The 19828-nt window shown below is 35.1% G+C and overlaps 4 protein-coding genes across 7 annotated transcripts; 1 reads left to right on the top strand and 3 right to left on the bottom strand.

Annotated features, from left to right (window-relative positions):
• The first annotated feature begins 232 nt into the window (after positions 1-232).
• Positions 233-3185, top strand: CYP86A8 (cytochrome P450, family 86, subfamily A, polypeptide 8). The gene has a single exon (XM_022903818.2). The coding sequence runs from the start codon at positions 1067-1069 to the stop codon at positions 2663-2665; it is 1599 nt and encodes a 532-aa protein (XP_022759553.2). The 5' UTR covers positions 233-1066; the 3' UTR covers positions 2666-3185.
• A 5-nt stretch (positions 3186-3190) lies between these two features.
• LOC111304745 (ascorbate transporter, chloroplastic-like) lies at positions 3191-10106 on the bottom strand. 4 transcript variants are annotated; one of them, XM_022901642.2, is made up of 11 exons: positions 9566-10106; positions 8335-8906; positions 8139-8246; positions 7763-7918; positions 7165-7380; positions 6573-6782; positions 5964-6101; positions 5413-5514; positions 5027-5092; positions 4167-4251; positions 3191-4081 (listed from the first exon to the last, which is right to left on the bottom strand). In XM_022901642.2, exons 1-11 carry the CDS (start codon positions 9618-9620, stop codon positions 3984-3986), a joined length of 1806 nt encoding a protein of 601 aa, XP_022757377.2. In that variant the 5' UTR covers positions 9621-10106; the 3' UTR covers positions 3191-3983. The 4 variants fall into 4 exon arrangements, with proteins under 4 accessions (XP_022757377.2, XP_089606939.1, XP_022757376.2 ...); XM_089750813.1 differs by having other exon boundaries at positions 9878-10002; XM_022901641.2 differs by having other exon boundaries at positions 3397-4081; positions 5964-6119; positions 9566-10082.
• Positions 10107-10400: 294 nt separating this feature from the next.
• On the bottom strand, positions 10401-13519 carry LOC111305937 (putative glycerol-3-phosphate acyltransferase 8). The gene is made up of 3 exons (XM_022903816.2): positions 12978-13519; positions 12531-12843; positions 10401-11548 (listed from the first exon to the last, which is right to left on the bottom strand). Exons 1-3 carry the CDS (start codon positions 13286-13288, stop codon positions 11297-11299), a joined length of 876 nt encoding a protein of 291 aa, XP_022759551.2. The 5' UTR covers positions 13289-13519; the 3' UTR covers positions 10401-11296.
• Positions 13520-14932: 1413 nt separating this feature from the next.
• On the bottom strand, positions 14933-16898 carry PIP1B (plasma membrane intrinsic protein 1B). Its single transcript, XM_022901640.2, has 4 exons — positions 16499-16898; positions 15556-15851; positions 15310-15450; positions 14933-15209 (listed from the first exon to the last, which is right to left on the bottom strand). The coding sequence occupies exons 1-4, from the start codon at positions 16824-16826 to the stop codon at positions 15114-15116; spliced, it is 861 nt and encodes a 286-aa protein (XP_022757375.2). The 5' UTR covers positions 16827-16898; the 3' UTR covers positions 14933-15113.
• Positions 16899-19828: the final 2930 nt, after the last annotated feature.

Raw genomic sequence — 19828 nt, 5'->3', positions numbered from 1 at the left:
AAAAATAAGCCATGCAGCTGCTGTAAGGGAGCGTTATAAATTATTGGTGGTGGGTTGCTCACCCAACCCTAACCAAAGCCCACATGACTGAACCCATTTTCATTTATGACTCCCACTCCCCCTTCCCTTAAATTTATCACTGTATATATATATATATATATAGTGAACCAACAATGGGTTATATAATATATATATATATATATATGAATCCCAGACACGAAACTACAACGACAACCCATAGCTATTAACCCTTTAAAAGACCAAAAAACAGACTGTGTTTATCTTTCGTGTTACTCGTTTGATTATTTGCTTTTTTAGCTTTTGTTGTTGTCGTGGTTTTTTTTCTTCTTTTTGTGCTTCTCTCTGTCTTATAAGTTCCTCAACTAAACTCATTTAACTCTGTTCATTCAATGCTTGAATTAAAGACCGTCTTACCTTCCCTGCAAAAATTAGGTGAAAGAGAAAGAGAGAGAGAGAAAAGGCTGAGTTAATTTTGAGGTTTTGCTACTTTAAGTGAAAGGTTACGACTCTCTTGTTTTCTTCTCTTTTTTATTTGGTAAGCTTTAAGAAGTTTCAACGACCTCTTAGCACATTTATGGTGGTGCATCTGATGGTTAGACGCTAGAGAGAAACGAAAAAAAAAGAAAGCAGAGATGGTGCAATTCAAGGGAACAGTCTGTCCTTATTAATTGCTTCTCATTATAATTTCACCTATAAATCCTCTTTCTATACTCCATTGTGTACTATCACTCACCTTTTTTCTTCTTCTTCTTTTCTCTTTATTCTTCATTTCCTTCTCTTTTTCAGATCCTCCGTAGCCCTCCATTTTTCCTTCCTGATGAAGCAGCTTTCATGTACGTAAAACAGAAAAACAAACCAAAACCCTCATTTTTTTAATGTAAAAGTATCTCATTCAGGGTTTCAAGTTTTCACATTGCTTTTTTATTAATACCCATTTTAGAGGTAAGTTCCTGTTCTTCTTTCAACTTTTCCTGGGAAAAATAAAGTTTGTTTCTCGAGAAAATTTTTGTAGTAGGAGCTGGGTGGTTTTGTTATAGCTGTAACTATGGATGTATCGACTGCTTTGCTCCTTTTGGCGGCTATTACAGCTTACCTACTGTGGTTCACGTTCATCTCACGGTCGCTGCGAGGTCCACGTGTCTGGCCTCTATTGGGTAGTCTTCCAGGCTTAATCGAGAACTGTGATCGCATGCATGACTGGATCTCGGACAACCTCCGCGCGTGCGGTGGTACGTACCAGACCTGCATTTGTGCTATACCCTTCTTGGCCCGGAAACAAGGTCTCGTGACGGTCACGTGCGACCCAAGGAATTTGGAGCACATACTCAAGACCCGTTTCGACAATTACCCCAAAGGTCCCACGTGGCAAGCTGTGTTCCATGATCTGCTCGGTCAAGGCATCTTCAACTCCGATGGTGACACGTGGCTCTTCCAAAGAAGGACTGCCGCACTGGAATTCACCACCAGGACTCTTCGCCAGGCCATGGCTCGATGGGTCAATAGAGCCATCAAGCTCCGTTTCAGCCCCATTCTTGAGAAAGCTCAAAACGATGGCGAGCCGGTTGATCTACAAGACGTATTGCTTCGGCTCACCTTTGATAACATTTGTGGGTTAGCTTTTGGAAAGGATCCACAAACATGCGCCCAAGGGTTACCAGAAAACGGCTTCGCTTCAGCTTTTGACCGAGCCACGGAAGCCTCTCTTCAAAGGTTTATTTTGCCAGAGGTTTTATGGAAGCTGAAGAGATGGATTCGTCTTGGCTTAGAAGCGAGTCTGAGCCGAAGCCTTGTCCACATGAACGAGTATTTATCCGACGTCATCAATTCACGTAAGCAAGAATTGCTGAGTCAGCAAAAAGTTGGGAACCCACACGACGATTTGCTCTCAAGATTCATGAGGAAAAAGGAATCCTACTCAGACGAGTTTCTCCAACACGTGGCACTCAATTTCATCCTAGCTGGACGTGACACGTCAGCCGTTGCTCTCAGCTGGTTCTTCTGGCTCGTCAGCCAACACCCAACAATTGAGGGCAAAATCCTACGTGAAATCTGCACTGTCCTAATTGAGACTCGTGGCGTTGACACGTCAACGTGGCTTGATGAGCCCTTGGGGTTCGAAGAAGCTGACCGATTGACATATCTCAAGGCAGCATTATCAGAAACACTAAGGCTCTATCCATCGGTGCCGGAGGATTCAAAGCATGTGGTGGCTGATGACGTGTTGCCGGACGGAACATTTGTTCCGGCAGGGTCTTCGGTGACGTATTCGATATATTCAGTCGGGAGAATGAGGTCAACTTGGGGTGATGATTGTCTTGAGTTTCGTCCTGAGAGATGGTTATCAGTTGATGGAAAGGAATTTATCATGCATGACTCCTATAAATTCGTTGCATTCAATGCTGGGCCAAGAATATGTTTGGGGAAGGGTTTGGCTTATCTTCAAATGAAGTCGGTGGCGGCGGCGGTGCTGCTGAGGCATAAGCTGACGTTGGTGCCTGGCCACAAGGTGGAGCAAAAGATGTCACTGACTTTGTTTATGAAATATGGGCTTAAAGTAAACGTGCATGGGAGAGATTTGGGAGCAATTGTTGAAAAGATTATTAGTGAAGAGAACTCGCATGGTAAATGCAATGGTAAATTGTGAAAGGTAGCTGGGGAGGGGTTGTTTGTGTGTTGGTGAAATTGGGTGAGGATATTTAATTTAAAGCATGGTGGTGGTCGGGGAACTCACATTGGAGGCGCGTGAGGGGGCAGGCAAAGTTCAATTCTTTTGGTTTAATTTTTAATTTCGAGTAGGGAAGAACCTGAGGGGGTGGGAGTGGGGGCTATTGAGCAAGGAATAATGGGATACATGAGCGTGGAAGGACAAGCTTAATTTCACAGAGGAGGTTTGATTCATAACCATGGCAAAACTTTTACAAGCTTCATCATTCACGTGAGAGAGAGAGAGAGAGAGAGAGAGGCATTTATTACAAAATTTAATTCACTCTTGCTTTTCCTGTAGGGAGCCCTTTCGAAATTATTCTATTAAATTCTTTTATCTTCTTGTCTGTTTATAATATGTCTAGAGTTGGTTTTAGTTTTCAGTATTATTATAATTGATATTTTGTGTAAGCTTCTGTGATGACAAAATTGATCATGCGAATCTTGATTCAATGAAATAATTAAGTTTAATACTTTGAATATATATATTATTGACTGATGATTGAATTCATACATCATTGTTCATTGCTTTCCTTTTTCTCGCCTTTTTTTTTTTTTTTTGAACTAGGGTGACAGCATTATCCGTTTATAGGCCATAACAGGCCCACGTCTTCGCTTGAAGCGTGGCCCAAATGCTTCCCGACGAAAAGTACAAGTGCTACATGAAAGCAGTGTCATAAATGGATGCACCCAACTTCTAATTATGACATCAATGATACATTTGAGGATTGCTGAGAATGACTTCTGCCTCTCCTACAATGCCATAAGGCCCACCGTGTTATCGAGCTATACTGCCGGATTTAGCGCCGGGCAATAGATTTGGATCATCAGCCATAACATGGTTGTACTTCAAAGCACAGTCAGCAGTAGCATGTATGGAACAAACTTGAAGTTCGTTTGGCTGCTTTAGGAAGTTTGATATATGAATTATGATCCGTGAGCAACTAAGCATTTTATGGGCAAAGATGTTTCATGGGCTGCTACAAAATATTACCCATAAAATCATACACTAGAAACACTTAAATGAACTAAAAGAAGGAACTTTTGGCCAGAAAACATTTTTCCGGCCAACTCAAATGTTTTTTTTGAAGTGCACGGGGCCTTTTAACAACTTACAAGTTGGTAAAAAGATTTTAATCATGGGCGTGGCATTCAGCTGGGTTTCTTTCACTCACCTTGGAATGCCTGCTCCTATTGCTTTTGAAGGTCGTCCTCTTTTAGTTATGTAGGATTACATTCTTTCCTTGTATAATATTTTCCTAGTCGAGAACCTTCTCTCCAGTTGAAAATAAGTTCCAGACTAATGTGCCTATGATGTATAAGGCAACCGACACCTTAAACACATCATCCCAAGAGCCTGCAAATGTGAATAATAAACTTGATACGAGGAATTCAAGAATAAAATCAACATCAAGAGAAGCTGAGCACAGTTTCAGTCATACCTCGTTGGAGTATGTAGCCAGTAGCAGCTGTACCAAAAACACCAGCCAGCACTCCGGCTGTGTTTGACAGTCCTAATAGAACTCCCTGTGATCGACATTACCAGCTTACTTTCAGAAAAAAGAAAAATACCATTGGAGACAAGAAACATTATAGATTAAGGAAGTGTTTGGTATAAAAGATTATAATATGATAAAATAAAATGATATTATGAATAGGATTAGATTAATTAATGTCATCCTGTCTTGTGTTTGATGCATGTAAAAGGATTATGATAAGATAATTTATTTATATGTCAAAATTATCCTTCCTCAAAGTTCATACAATTTAAATTATTAATGTAATTTTTTAAAGGTATAATAGAAAATATAAATTTAATTTTATGGATTAAAAATAATTTTCTTCACTTTGGGAGGATTGAATCATCCTATACCAAGAGGATGATTAATCCTCCTAGTAATCCTATCTCTTTCTTTAGATACTAACCAACATAATAGAGGATGATTATCATTCTATCCTATCCATCATCCTATACACCAAACATGAACTAAGGGAATTATTTAAAGTAAACTGCATAGAGAATTTCTCTTACAGAAAAAGCCTCAATAATTATATTTATCTTGAGGGTGATCATAATTTCAATAATCAATCTGTTGTTATTAGTTATAGCTCTTATCAGACACATCAAACTGATTTTACCAATTATAATAATATGTGTTTGGAAATGTTGCTTGCACCTTTCATGGTTTTACAGAAATACTAATATATCACAAGTGCAGTAGAAGCAAAAAGTACTGAGATATCATAATCACAAGTGACATCTCCTTTAGTTATAAATTATACTGTATTTTAGGAAACTTACAGCATAACGTGGGCCAATGTCTTGGTGGTTGGAATAAAGACCAGACTGAGAGAATGCATCAGATCCCTGTGAAGAAAAAAGCATATATGGATCAATATTGCTGCCAGATTTGACAAATTAGTAAGTTGCATCTGACTTTATAACCTCAATAAAAACCAATTACCTAAGACAGGAGTTTTTATTTTTATTTTTTTTTTTTTTGGGGGGGGGGGGGGGGGGGGGCGGAGGTTCAGTCTAAGGCATGAGTTTACTGTACACACTGGTTTTTATATAAACTAAAGGGAAGTTTTGGCGGATAAGAAGCTCTCAATTGGAGAGGAATAAAAATGTTATGACAGTGCCACAAATCAAAGCTTAAGTGAAATTGAAATCAAACAACATGATACCTGACTACATGCCATGCAAAGCACCGCCAAAGCAGGTGTCCTGACATGGCTTAGCTGTGTAAGGAAGAAGGCCGGTCCAAGAAAACCTATGGATTGCATGATCTGCAAAATTAATAGGTTTCAGACATGATTACATAAAAGTAGTACGAATCAAGTAGCATTACCATCATTTGACCAACACTTTTACTGAACTACTAAATTCCTTTCATCTCATCTGGGAAGAAGTTCAGGTTGAAATGCCAAGAAAAAGTGTAAGACTTGCAGTGTATATATAAAAAGGCAGACTCCTGCTTGTAGTTTTGTGTTCATTCAATAAGTCGGTTAATCTTTGACATTTATAAAATTTATAGTATGGTATAAGTTGTTTGTGACATGATGAGGATATGATGCTTGCAGGAAAGATGAACTGGGGATTGAATTTAAATATGAACCAGAGGGGTTAGGTTATAACCAGAGTGATTAATTAAATACCAGAAGTTGGTGCTCTCAAGCATTTAATAAGCCTTTGGAATAAATTAAATTTTAAGAATCAAAGAATAATTAATTCTTGCCTTACGAACTGCTGTTATGGAAAGACCTTTGCTCACAAGTGTGTCTGCGATCCATCCTCCTATATTTGCAAAGGCAGCCATAGTCAACCATGGCAATACACAGAGGAGTCCAGATTCAGTGAGGTTGAACTTCAAAACCTGTGAGAACCACCATGGCTATCAAAAATAAACGAGAAGGCAAAATCAAGATTCAAATATAATTTTGCAGTTGCTAGCTTATATTTGTAAAAGGCTAATGGTAAGATAGATAAGCAACGGTAGTGAGAATGCAGCAATTAATAATCAGTAAATATAATCCCTAGCACTGCTGGACTGCATTTCTGGCAGGTTAAGGTGTATGCCATGGAAAGGCATGGGCTGCAACAGCAATACAGCCTGCACAGGAGCAGGGAGCCATTACACTGCATGACTCATATCCAGCAAGGCAATAAGTGCTAAACAGAGCCTGCCAATTCTCTTCACCTTAACACAAGTCAGTGCCAACATCTGATTTTCAGATTAATGAAGATAGCAAATGCAAGTGAAAATGTGAAGCAAAATAAGACCACGTCCTGTAGCTGATATAAACTGTAAAGTTGATATTTGTTCATTGAACCATGTTTCAAATACCTGATTGTAGTATGTAGGCATCCATGTCAAGAGAATAAAAGTTCCCCAATTATGGCAGAAGTGAGAGATTATGAGAGCCCAAACAGGAGCTTTCGATAATATTAATCGCCATGGAATGACCTTAACAGGTTCCTTTGATATGCTGCCTCCCATGATCAGTTTCTTTTCTTCTTTACTAAGCTCTGGGTCTTCCTTAGGGGAGCTATATGCCTAAGAAGCAATCATAAAGAGGCAGAAAGAATTTTCAAAGTGAGTACAAAGGAGGGACATCAATATGCAAGTACATTAATTCAATCACTGATTCAATCACTGCTTTTACACAGAATATCCAAAACTACTTGCTTAGAGTGTGTGATCCAATGTGAAAAAAGTAAGCTTGGAATCAAAAACTTTTAGTAATAATGGGAGCAGAAATGGCTGGCCTTCTAACATGTCTGATAGGACCATGCTATGAACAGGTTCAGTTTGTTTTGACATCATATCAAGCATCATTTATTCTAATCACTTACAAATGGTGAGTTCCAAAGGAGAGATTTCTACGTTGATTTTTTTTATATATTTTGAATAAAAGCTAAAGGAATCAGCAACCCACTTTTCTCAGCCATAATGCAAACCAGATGCTTCCAAGGGAGCCAAATGAGAAGAATACAGAGGGCCACCCAAACTTGTGGATTAAGATAGGAGATAAAGCCAGCCCAGTAACAGAACCAAGATACATGCCGCTGTATACAAGTGCAAGTGATCTACTTCTCTCTGACACTGGAATCCACTTAGAAAGTAGGTTGTTCATTGCTGGCATAGCCACACCCTGCAAAGAAAACATCAAACAGATGAGGATCCTTTACATTCTCTTTCTAGGAAGATGGGAAACTGTTGGGTAAGGAAGAATTGACAGAGATCAGATCAAATATGAATTATAACAAATTGAAAGTTATATGGAGTAATAATAGCATAAAAATCTAATCCATTAAACTTTATGAGAATTATTCGTATTCTTTTTCTGTCATTCTTTCATCAACTTCCAACTCATAAGTTAGTTAACATTTATAAAAAAAAACCTTCTACATTCTTAGCCAGTTTGTAAGGAAGAAAAAGCTGCATCAGTAAGCATGTGAATTTTGGAGGTAATTAGGTAGTTAAACACAAGCCAGTACAGGAAATTAAAAACCAACTAGCAAAGCAGGGCCAACCTCGCCAATTCCCATAAAAGCACGCATAATAAGCAAAAATGGAAGTCCAATTCTGGCAGCAATAGGTGTCAAAATTGTAGCTACTGACCACCAGATAACTCCAAAACCCAGGACAAGCTTTCCACCAAATTTATCTGCCCATATGCCTCCTAGAATCTATGTGATAAAAGAAAAGATCAGATTAAAAAGATTAGAAGAATTTCTAGCATCAACAAACACTGAATTGAAAACCACATAGATGTTAAAGTATGCAGCAAACTTAGAAGATTCGAATATGCATAAATACTAGAAGCTAGACACATTATATGCTGATGTAATGGACATCCTAAACAGAAACTAAATAATACTGCATACTTTGAACATATTTGACCCAGACCTGAGTGAGCAGGTAGCCCCAGAAAAAAGACGACTGAATCAAACCAACCGTTGCACTGTTCCAATTAAACTCTTTTGACATAGGAAGTATTGCAATGCTCATGTTGACCTGCAAAAGGCATATATAAGATACAGCTCAGTCAGCATGCATGTAGAGAAGCATTGCAGTGCAATTGTTCATGAAGAGAATTACTCACACGGTCCATGTTGCATAAGAGAAATGCTGCAAAACAGAGCAGTACAATAACCCAGCGCTTTGGAAAATTTTGCCACCAAGGGACTGCTTCCTGCATATCTCTTTCAACCAGAACAGCTTCATTGGTTCCATCTGGAGAAGGCAAAGAGTCCACCTTCGCTTCTGTTATGTCATACTCCTCAGATTTATAGTAAGCACAAGTACTGTTTTTTCCTATTCTATCCTTGTCACCTGGCTCAAGCCAACCTCCGGGCAAGGGACTTGAAAAAGAATAGCATCCCAAACTTCCTCTACTTCCTTGTTGAGGATAAACTCTGTGAGACTTCTCACAATGGCGCAGTGACATTGAAGAAAAAAGTTGTCTGCCATTAGGAGAAACTGACATAGGTTTCAAAGTCTTTTCATCTAAATAAACAGTAGTCCGAAGAGATGGGCCATATGAGCATCCAGATACAAAACCATTTATTGTTTGACTCCATAACTTTCGATAAAACATGTTCCCATGCACAACAGCAACAGCTGATCTCTCTCCCTTGTGAAGCAAGATGGCTTGCTCCCCTCCACATACTTTACCTGCCATCATCATAGTTATACTACAACTCACCTCCGAACTAACAAATTATGGAAATATTCACGATGCAAGGGATGCTTCAATTGTGTGCTAATTTAGCATAGAAATTGCCATAAATCATAATATGGACAATGAACCTAATAAGGAATCTCCAAATGGGAGAAATAAAGTAATTAAAATCCACGCTAGAGCCGTTGCGTATAATACACGTACATGATAGATAGAGGAGAATCACGGGACTACGCAGACAAGGCGGATTCCCCAAAGCTTATTAAACAAAATCGTCAAAGGAATCTAGTTGCAGCATCATTTATAACTCCACGAGTTAACTTTGGAATACAAAATTAAACAGGAATATTGCATGCAATCAATTTTTCATCTAAATTTCATAAAATTTCAATGATTCCAGGGAATCTAAGCTACTCTTGTTCACTTCAAAGTAAAATACAAATCCAAATAGACCGTACTTTAAAAATAAATATAAAACATGATAACTTTTAAGGAAAAAAAAAACATTAACCAGGAGCCAATAAATTAGGGAAAAATGCAAGTAATGTAAAAAATTGAAAATTCAAAAAATGGAGCTAAATATTAAGTTCAATAAACTATTGAAATCGTCTCCGAACAGGATTGGCATTCAATAGAGGACGTAAAACAATACCTGAACAGATAAAAGAACCGAAATTCCGATTGGAAATCAGACCGCCGATAGCCATTGCTGAATCACAAGTTTTACAGCGAAAGAGTCTGAGGCTAAATAGCTAATTATACCATTTCAGTTCAAAAAGAAAGCTTAAAAATCTAGAAAACGACACCGTAATTAGCTCTTAGTGCCAACGTCCTCTGACGCTGGAACGGATAAACAGATGTTTCTTTCTCTTCTTTTTCTTCGATAGAAATTTGTTGTGGAGGTTTAATTTTTATTTTTATTTATTTTTTCAAAGCGGGAAAAATCTCAGTGGTTTTCACATACCGAAGCAAAGGAGGTCGAGAATGTGACACGCTGCATATCATCCTCTGAGAGATAAAAGGTCCGCAACGGAGAGCGACCGGATTAAGGAAATACCCCTCCATGCCATTCGAATTACTGCGGGATTTGTGTTGTAGTGATGGTAAATGAGTGGTTTTAAAGTGAGGTTTTTTGGGAATTGAGATGAGGAAAACTCAACGGTTGAGATATTTTGTGTTACGACAAAAGCAACGCCGGAAAAGGTCTTGAGGGGATACTTAAAGTAATGCGATTTTCAGTAATTATTTTTTTCTATTTTGAAAAAAATCATTCGTGGAATTTCGCATCGTGACAAGTGGAAATTGTTGCACCAAAAAACAAAAGAGTGGAAAATGAGATTTATAATGAAACTAAAAAAATTAGTGATAGAAATACTTCTTTTTTTTTTTAAGATATTGTTTTGGGGAAAAAAATCGTGCAAAACATTCATGTGCAAAAGCCAAAAGTCACTTATTCGAAACAACAGCCTACTAGGGGAGCAAAAAAAACTTTAAACATACTATATCATTGCATTATGAAGATGTTAAATAACCCATCAGACACTACCAGAATTTACATTAAAAAAATCCTAAAGTCTAAAAAATTATACATTTAATAAATACTTCATAAACCCTCCGTGACATTTTTTTTTTAATAATATCTCAACCCAAATTAGTTGTGACCTTAGAAAAATACCAAACTAATTATGCACCTAATTGTCCAAATCCAAATGTTCAAAGAAAATCCCTTATCACAACAAAATGCGACAAACCCAAATTATTTGTTGGCATTGTACATTGATTCAACCCTACCATCATTTCCCCCAAGCAACATATATTTATCCTTCCTAGTCAATCCAGTGCACTCAAACCCCAGGACATCACCCAACACCTTCTGCACATGATTCGCCACCTCAATCGGTGATTTCCCTCCGGCCTTCACCGTCATCTCATCCGGCAATCGGTCAAGGAAAGTGACCTCGTATGTTGGCCTTGGATTCATGAAGAAAAAATAAGGGTCCCAAAATTTGATCCCTCTGACGGTTGTCCCGTAAAACATGCTCTGCTTGCAATTGACCGCCACGGGTACGATCCTATCGCTCATTTCTGCGAACAAAGCACTGAATCGCAATAAGAACTGCTCGCGACACGTGGTCCCCTCTGGACACACCACGAGATCACCTTTTTGCAATAGTTGTGATATTCGGGCTGCATCAGCCACACGATCACGAGTTAAAGCAATGGCTGGGATTGGGGACAGGAACCTTGAGAGGCGGCTTACGCTGTATGTGACACACGAAACTTTGCGTCCGAGTGCGATGGCAATCACAACTGGATCAAGAACTGAACGGTGATTGCAAACGAAGAGATTGCCAGGGTTCCTAGGGGATGGTGGGGGTGGTCGCTACCCACGAATCACGAGGTGGATACCCAGCATTTCGTATGTGTAGCGTACGATACGCACCGGTAAAGGTAGATTGAAGTAGAAGCGATAGATGGATAGGATGAAGCCAAATGGCAACCAAATGTAGGTGATCAAGGCATTGAGTGGGTCCGGGCGCTGGACAAAGCGACCATCGTGGAAGATAACGCGGCTCTTTAGGCGATTGGGTGGTACTGGTGTAGCTGATTTGCTAGGGTGCACCATGTAGCCCTCCTGTTGAGAGACATTGACCAATAATTTATCACAATTCAGTTCCAATTTTCCATCAAAATTTGTAAATTATAAATGCGGTGAACCGGCCAGCAGCTAATTTTGCTGGCGGGCCGTTGACCGATGTTTAGATTGTGGGTCCAAACGAATTCAATACATGACCCTAACCTCAGTCGTTTAGTCTCCGCTACTTCACTATAATTTGACTTAAGTAGTAGTAATTAACAATTTCTTGCACCGAAATAAAGATATAGGGATATTAATGAATAAAATATAGGTAGGGTAAAATAGTTTTTATATTTATATTTATATTTAACTAATATTTAAATTTATTTATATTTTTATTTTCATAGATATTTAATGTGCATGGGGATCCATACCCATCATTTTAAAAAATAAAAATTAAATTTTATTTCTTAATTTTTATCATATATATTTAGATTTTTTTATAAATATATATATTAATTATATTTTTAATAAAAATATATTAATTTTAATTAATTTAAAATAATAATTTATATTATTTAATAAAAAATTTATTTATTAAATATATAAATATATATGTATGATACAAGTACGAATAGATATTATATTACTCATTTTAATTCAATATTCAATAAAAATTTAAAATCATCTCATTTTTTATGTCCATTATATAATATCTATAAAAAATTAATTTTTTTATTAAATATGGATAAAATTGATATTTTTAATAATATTTACTTTCTTGTGGGTAATTAAAGTGATTTAAGGGTGACAAATTAACGAAAGCAACGAGCTATTCAATATATTAATCAAGTTTACACCAACCTTAAATTTAATGATATAAATAAATATGTTTAGCAAGGTTATCACGTCAATTCTTCACTCCATACAATCTAAAGATTTTCTAAATTTTTCAGACTTAATATAAATTAATGAAAACAAAGGTTTCTTAAATTTTCTCAAAATTAAGAATTAGTAATTAGTGATTAAGGAGACAAACCTTGCATATCGACATGAAATCTTGATCGGATTCACGGTCTCCGATTCCAATATCCGGTGATTCGTCACCAAACTCCTTTAAAATGGCCAATCTCTTCAACTTTCCTACTAAAACCCCGGGTTTCTTTACAAACCCAGTCGCCTTCTTTGTTTTAGGGTTCACTTCAATTTCTGTGCCTAAGACCTTATCTCCGCAGAGAAAATCCTTCACAAACGGCTCCACCATGAGCGTTGGATTCGCCGTCACCACTACTTTCCTCTTGCATCTGTCAAATACCTCGAAACTTTCCTTCCTTACATTCGCAGCATAAAATCTATCCAAAATCATTAACCAAAAAAGAAAAAACTCAGTAACTTAAGCAGAAAGCAATTCTAAGAGCTTAAGCAAAGAATAAAGTTTGATCATCTTTAAAAAGGTTAAGGTTCGAATCTCTTTTGCTTGTGATACCTGGGAAGAACAGCGCGGGAGACGAGTTCGATGTCGCGGATCTTGAGTCCAACGAAGGAGATAAAAATGAGGATTTGGATACCGATAGCTTCGGAAATGAAAAGATAAGAAACAAGGACCAGAGGCAGAGAAAGAAGAAGGATAAGACCTCGAAGGAGGCTTCCCGCTTCGACGGCGATAAGCATGAAATAAGGAAAAGAGCTTCGAGAGATTAAAAGCGTGCCGTCGAGGTCGGCGGCGATCGATTCGTAAGTCGAACCGTGGCATTGGGTTATAGACGGAAAGCTTCGCCCCGCTTTCTGTGGAGCCATTTTTTTTCTCTTTTAATTTTTCTGTTTTACTCGGCTTTGTATTTTGAGAAGAAGATGCGTTGTGGGAGATGAGAGGGAACGTTGTGCTTTAAAAATGGCAGTCGAAGTGTAAAATAACGAGAACGAGTCTAAGATTATGGTGGGACTGGGTCGGACTTCAGAGACGCAAAGTTCCACTGAAGGGACTAATATGCCCTTTTATTCACAATCATACAATAAAATTTAAGTAAAATCATATAATAAAAATAAATCTCGAATAAAAATTTAATAATTATATAATTATTTAATATTTTATTATAATAAATTAAATTTTAAAATTTTTTTATTACAAATCATTTTAAACCTTAAACAACTATTTACATCTAATTAAACTCTTGAATATATATTTCTAACCCAACTAAACTCTTAACTAAATGAAAATTGATGTTGACAATTAATCGATTTTCATTTAATAAAGATTCAATTGATGAAAATAAAATATTTGAGAATTTAATTGATTATAATAAAAAATAAAAATTTGGATGATTATTAAATTTTTATTTGATTTTCTTTTACCTTTTAATCTAAAATTTAATGTAGTTTCTTGAATGTATATTTTAACATCTTTATTTAAAATTGAAGTAATTCATAAATGGTTCTTAAATTATATTAAAATATTTAATATAATATATAAATTTTAAAAATTTTTAATGTGATTTAAAATATAAATTTATTAATTAATATGAAACTCATTTTTAATATAATTAATTTCAAATGATAATACGTGATAAATAAATAAATTTTTAAATATCATATTAATTAATACATACATGATTTAAATATCACATTAAAAAATCTTAAAATTTAAATATCATATAAAATATTTTCATTATAATTGTCATTCATTATATTAATCTTTTAAAATTAAAAGTGCACAACAACTTTTAAAACCGATATTTATTTTTGATTCTCTTCTAGAAACCATTTGTTCCAGGCTGCGTTGAGTTGATCTGGTAAATTATGCTTCAAATTAGGTATTTTTAGATCAAAGATTGGTGGGCTCACAAGACAAGAATTTCACCTATATTTTGTCATTACAAGATAAGCATCAACTCTTGTCTGTTGCAACCAATAAAAAAGCTTCCTTTTTTTTTTTTTTTTTTTGCTTTCCAATACTAGGCAAAACGAATTGCTTTGAGCTTTAGAGTGAATAAATTCCCATGATGGAAGGGACTTGAAGTTGAAGGACATATTCACTGTCTTCACGATTGAAGAATTGAAAAAAAAAGGTATTTAACGTCGTATGGTGATATTAATACGTGAAAAGGAGCTCTTGCTAGAGTGACATGTTGGCATGTGATAAAATTTATTGACTTTTTATCTTTATAATTAGCTGAACGAACAAATTTACGAATTTTAAATATTACTTATAGTAATTTTTGTATTAAATGTGATTGATTGTTAATTTTTTGAATTTTAATATATTAAAATCTTATAAACAACTTAGTGCATGAAATAGGAATGTTGCTTACATGTAGGATAAAATCTTATAAACAATTTTAAATTAAAAATTTTGTTGAAGTTAGTAGGTGGATGCAGTGACCAATAACTTCACCAATAAAATAGGTTCATGTACGGATGCAAAAAGGTTTCTCCAGAGGGAGGTTAACAGAAAGTAGGTTGAAGTGATAAAGAAAGAGAAAAGTTGCTCATAGTAGCAAGCCAAGCAACTTTATACACATGATGATCCTTTCCCCAACTTCAATCTAAATACCACAATAAGGTCAAAATACATACCATTAATATTTAAACACATAGTACTGGATAATGAGTAAAAACCATGGTTTCAAGCTCTGGTCTTGAATGGGATCGCTCGGATGACAATTTGGTGGTATAATGCAGCGAGTGCAGCCCCAATGAAGGGTCCAACCCAGAAGATCCACTGAGAAAGGAATAAATTTCTCATTATGAAATGCAAAATATTATGTGAAGCGTGAATCACAGAAAAGAATATATGTCAATGTGGTTATTTTTTAACTTACATGGTCATCCCAAGCATGGTCCCTATTATAGATGATGGCTGCTCCAAGGCTCCTGGCAGGATTAATGCCTGTTCCTGTGATTGGGATGGTTGCCAAGTGAACCAAGAACACCGCAAAGCCAATAGGCAGTGGTGCCAATATCTGCAATGTCATACAGAGAAATGAAAAGGATCAAAAGATGTCAACAACCAGCCTTCTCAAGCAAACTAAAATAGGAAAACAAAGGAACAGCAAAGAAATACTCACAGGGACATGAGAGTCTCTGGCATTTCTCTTGGCATCAGTTGCTGAGAAAACAGTGTAAACAAGCACAAATGTACCAACAATCTCAGCTCCGAGGCCATCCCCCTTGGTATAACCATGGTTCACGACGTTGGCTCCACCACCCAACACCTCATACCTTGATGGCTGGAATCCTTTCACAACCCCAGCACCACATATTGCGCCAAGGCATTGCATTACAATGTAGAAAATGGCTCTGCTCAAAGAGAGCTTCCTCCCCAAGAAGAGACCAAATGTCACAGCTGGGTTGATGTGTCCACCTATTCAGAGCACGAAGAAGAAAAAAGTTAATAAAAATTACCAGAAAATTCCGAAAAATGTTTCATAACAGTATAAGAATAAGATCTCTGTTTAATTACTAGACAAAAGGTTAAGATTTTCCATTGTGTTGGGGCCTAAGCGAAGCCTAACCTCCATTCTATGACCCAAATGAACTTACCATCACTATGACTATGAGAGTTTGACTCACCGGAGATTTTGCTTGCTTCCATTTTTAACTTTGTAAAATCATGACTATATAACAAAAGGAACCATTTTTTTTCTTCCTTCCGTTTCTCTCAACAATTAAAGAGATTCATTTGAAATCACGGAGGCTCGAACAGAACAAAACCTGAGACTGAAAGTGAAGCGAGAACCTAAATTTTTTTTTCTGGTCTAAGTCTTTCCCTCATTTCTTTCGGCAACCGACAATGGTCAAGGAAGTGGCCAATAAATTATACAATTTTATATCAAAATGATCAAACCCAAAAAACAAGTTTCAATTTTTTTGCCCGAAAACCAAATAACATCTGAAGAAACAAGTTAAATGCAAGAAAAAATTTTGGTTGGTAAGATTTTTTTTCTTTATTTGAAAAAAAAAATCAGCTATACAAAAAAAAGAGACAAAGAGATAAGTGATCTGACAAACCTGAGATACCAGCAGTGCAGTAAACAAGGGCAAAGATCATGCCACCAAAGGCCCAAGCAATGCCTTGGATACCAACGCTGGCACACTTAGAAGGTGCCCTCTTAACACCCATGACAGTCAAGACTGTGATGTAAAGGAACAAGAAAGTTGCTACAAACTCAGCAATCCCAGCTCTCCAAAAAGACCATGACCGGAGCTCACCAGACTCAAACAGTGGAGCTGGCGGTGGCTCCTTGTAGTCCTTGTCTGTCTGTGCTGATGTCCCTATAGGTTGCCTCTCTGAGAACTTGTTGGCTCCCAGCTTAACATCCTCTTCTTTGCCTTCCATTTATGTTTTTTTCTCTGGGTAATGGAGAAACAACCAGGAGCTTGATGGAGTGCGAGTAGGGTTGAAGGTTCTGAAAAAGGTTTTGAGAGTAAAGTCATTTATAGAAGGCTGACACAGAACCAATGAGAGTAACCAGCTGTTGATTAAAAACATTTGAAAATTTTTCGTTTATTAGCTTTTTTCTTTGTTAATGAAAAATCTTTATTATATTATTTTTTGGGGTCAGAGAAAATCTTTATCTACCAACTACGAAGAGTGTTTATGAAAATAATTAATTTATTTCGGGCCAAAAAAACCAGAAAATGGACTTTTTTTTTTCTGTGGGTTAATGAAGAGATATTTTGTGGAAAGTGCCAAAATGTAAGCAGAAAAGGTCTGTCGCGATGTCAGGATGTTGGGCTCATCTTATCTTTTTTCCCCATAATTAGCAAATTAAAGAAAAAAATCCTCTTAGAGAACGACGTCGTATTTACGAGCCCTGATGACTCATGACAACCAGAGAAATAAGCGAGGAATTTGCTTGTGTTGGTTGCTTGCATGTGGATGAGAAGATTTGGCCCGGAGACCCTTGAGAACGTGACAGACCGTTTAGTCAGTCATGCAATTTCGCAACGGCTACACACTCTAATTTGGAAGGACCAAATTGAACTGTAGTACATTTAAGATTAATATCAATGAGGGATCTATTAATAAGATTAAAAATTAAGATGAACAAAGTAGTAATTTCCGAGACATTTTTTTGATTAAAAGGAAAAGAATCTTATCGTTTTAAAGAAAGGAAAAAGATAAAAACAAAAGGACTTAACGTTACGTCTTCAGCTTGCAAGGTAACTTTAAACTTGGGTGTGGAATAATTGCAGTGCCTTTCACGACAATGGTGAGAATGGCTGGTGGTAGGGACATGTGACCTAAGTCACCAGACCAACCCATTCCTCATGGGGCTTGCTGATTGGGGCCCGGGGGTGCATCATCATTTCTTGGACCCTTTCTTCCTTGAGCCAAACTTCAAATTTGTCCTCAATTTAGCATCGCACAATTCACTTGCGTGCACTGGAGGGAAAAAAATAGAAAAAATCAAAATTTTATTTAAAATTATAATATTCAATTTGAATTGAATTGATTTTTTTAATTTAATTTAGATTAAAATTAGATATTGAATATATGTATATATTAAGTTTAAATTAATTTTGAATCAAAATATAAAAATAAAAAAATAAACTAAATCAAATTATATATTTTTATTAATTTTAATATATTTTAAATTTTTATAAAATAAAAATAAATATTATATATATAAATTTATTTAAATATATTAAAATTTTATTAAAAGAATATATAAAAATTGATGAACTAAACTAAATTGAAAATTTTAATTCAGATCAAATCTATTTAAAAAAAAACAATTCAAATTTAAATTAAATTTGAAAATTTCCTAATAATATGTATTAAACAAAAACAAACCGAATCCAATGTTCCCAATCACCGGTAGTGTGCGCACTCTACGCAAATGTAACCTGATGAGAACTGCGGAGGCCCCAGTCCAAATCATGCTCAGGCACCTTCCCGTGAGCCGTCAACTGTCATCATCTGGTGGATAAAATTGTAATATAGTTCCCTTCACTTGCCTTGTAAGCAAATACCGACCCAGGTCCCACTCATGGATGAATAATTCAATATGCATGTTTGAGCCAGATGTGTAAGTTTGAATTAGACGGTTAACTTAAAATTTTTTATAAGAACTTTAAATTTATTTTTTAAAATAATATTTGATATTATTTTTAAAAACATTATGATAATTTAATGATTAAAGTAATTTTAATATTAAGCTAATGTTATCGCTCATTATTTAAAACCCATTTATTTTATTAACAATCATTAAATTTTTAATTATAAATTATTTTATTTTAATACTAAAATAATCATATATATTGTAATATTTATAAGTTAATAATTTTAATATTGTTTAAAGATAATAAATTATAAAATATTAATAATGTTTTGTTTATTACATAATAAAATGTAATTAAATTATTAAATTATCAGATATTTTTGTTTCTATTAAAATAAAATTTAAAAATTTAAAAACACATAGATTATTTTTTAATTATTGCATTGAATATTAGTTTCAAAATATCAAAAGTTTACATTGAATTAATTTGTTGAAATTATGGGCTATTTTGCATTCATTTACTAAAAATTTTTTTGTTAAAAGATACAGATTACGTTTTTAGAGAAATATATATTATTTGTTCGTACCAATAATAAAATTTGTATGTAATTTTTATTAAATATCTACTCTAAAATAATTTTTGCCAACTAAAAGTACCTTGAAACATAAGCAACAATCTAATCTAATATATATAAAAATAAAAATGGGTATAGTATATTTATTTCAATATAGAAAATTTTGTCAGGCAACATCAAACGGCCCATTTCTGGTCAATTTTAAAATGTGTCGAACCTTGTAATTTCAAGATTAAATTGGATTGCTTTGTATCAACCTAAAACCTCACTGTCTGTATCAAACCAAATACTTATGTTTTTCCTTGTAATAAACTTTTCATAGTGACTTAGGGTTCAGTTTCATCCCAAAACTTAAAACAAAGTTATGTATAAATTCGATGATTTATATATTTATATAATATAAAATATTAAAATTTATATATTTTAATGATATTTTATATTAAAATTACGTATCATATTTTTTATTAATATAAAAATATAAAATATATTTATTATTTTATTAATTTATATATATTTATTATTAAAAATATAAATTATATTATATTTTTATTTTTATTATATTTATTTCATATTATCGCATTATATTTTAAATTATTAAATTTAATTCTGGATTAACATAGAATTCAACTGCTTCGTTACAAATGGTCTCAAAGAATAAAACTTGTCTTGGCTCGATTAAAATACGACAAAAATGCAGGCCTAGACCAATTACATTTCTACGGCCCGAGACTCTCCTCAAAGGCAAACGCAGTTTCAAA

Source organism: Durio zibethinus, chromosome 21 (assembly GCF_047325235.1).
Source record: "Durio zibethinus cultivar Kanyao isolate XHJ-2024 chromosome 21, ASM4732523v1, whole genome shotgun sequence".
In the NCBI taxonomy this organism is placed as follows: domain Eukaryota; kingdom Viridiplantae; phylum Streptophyta; class Magnoliopsida; order Malvales; family Malvaceae; genus Durio; species Durio zibethinus.
The sequence above is the reverse complement of the archived record's forward strand: the minus strand, read 5'-3'. Positions and strand labels throughout refer to the sequence as shown.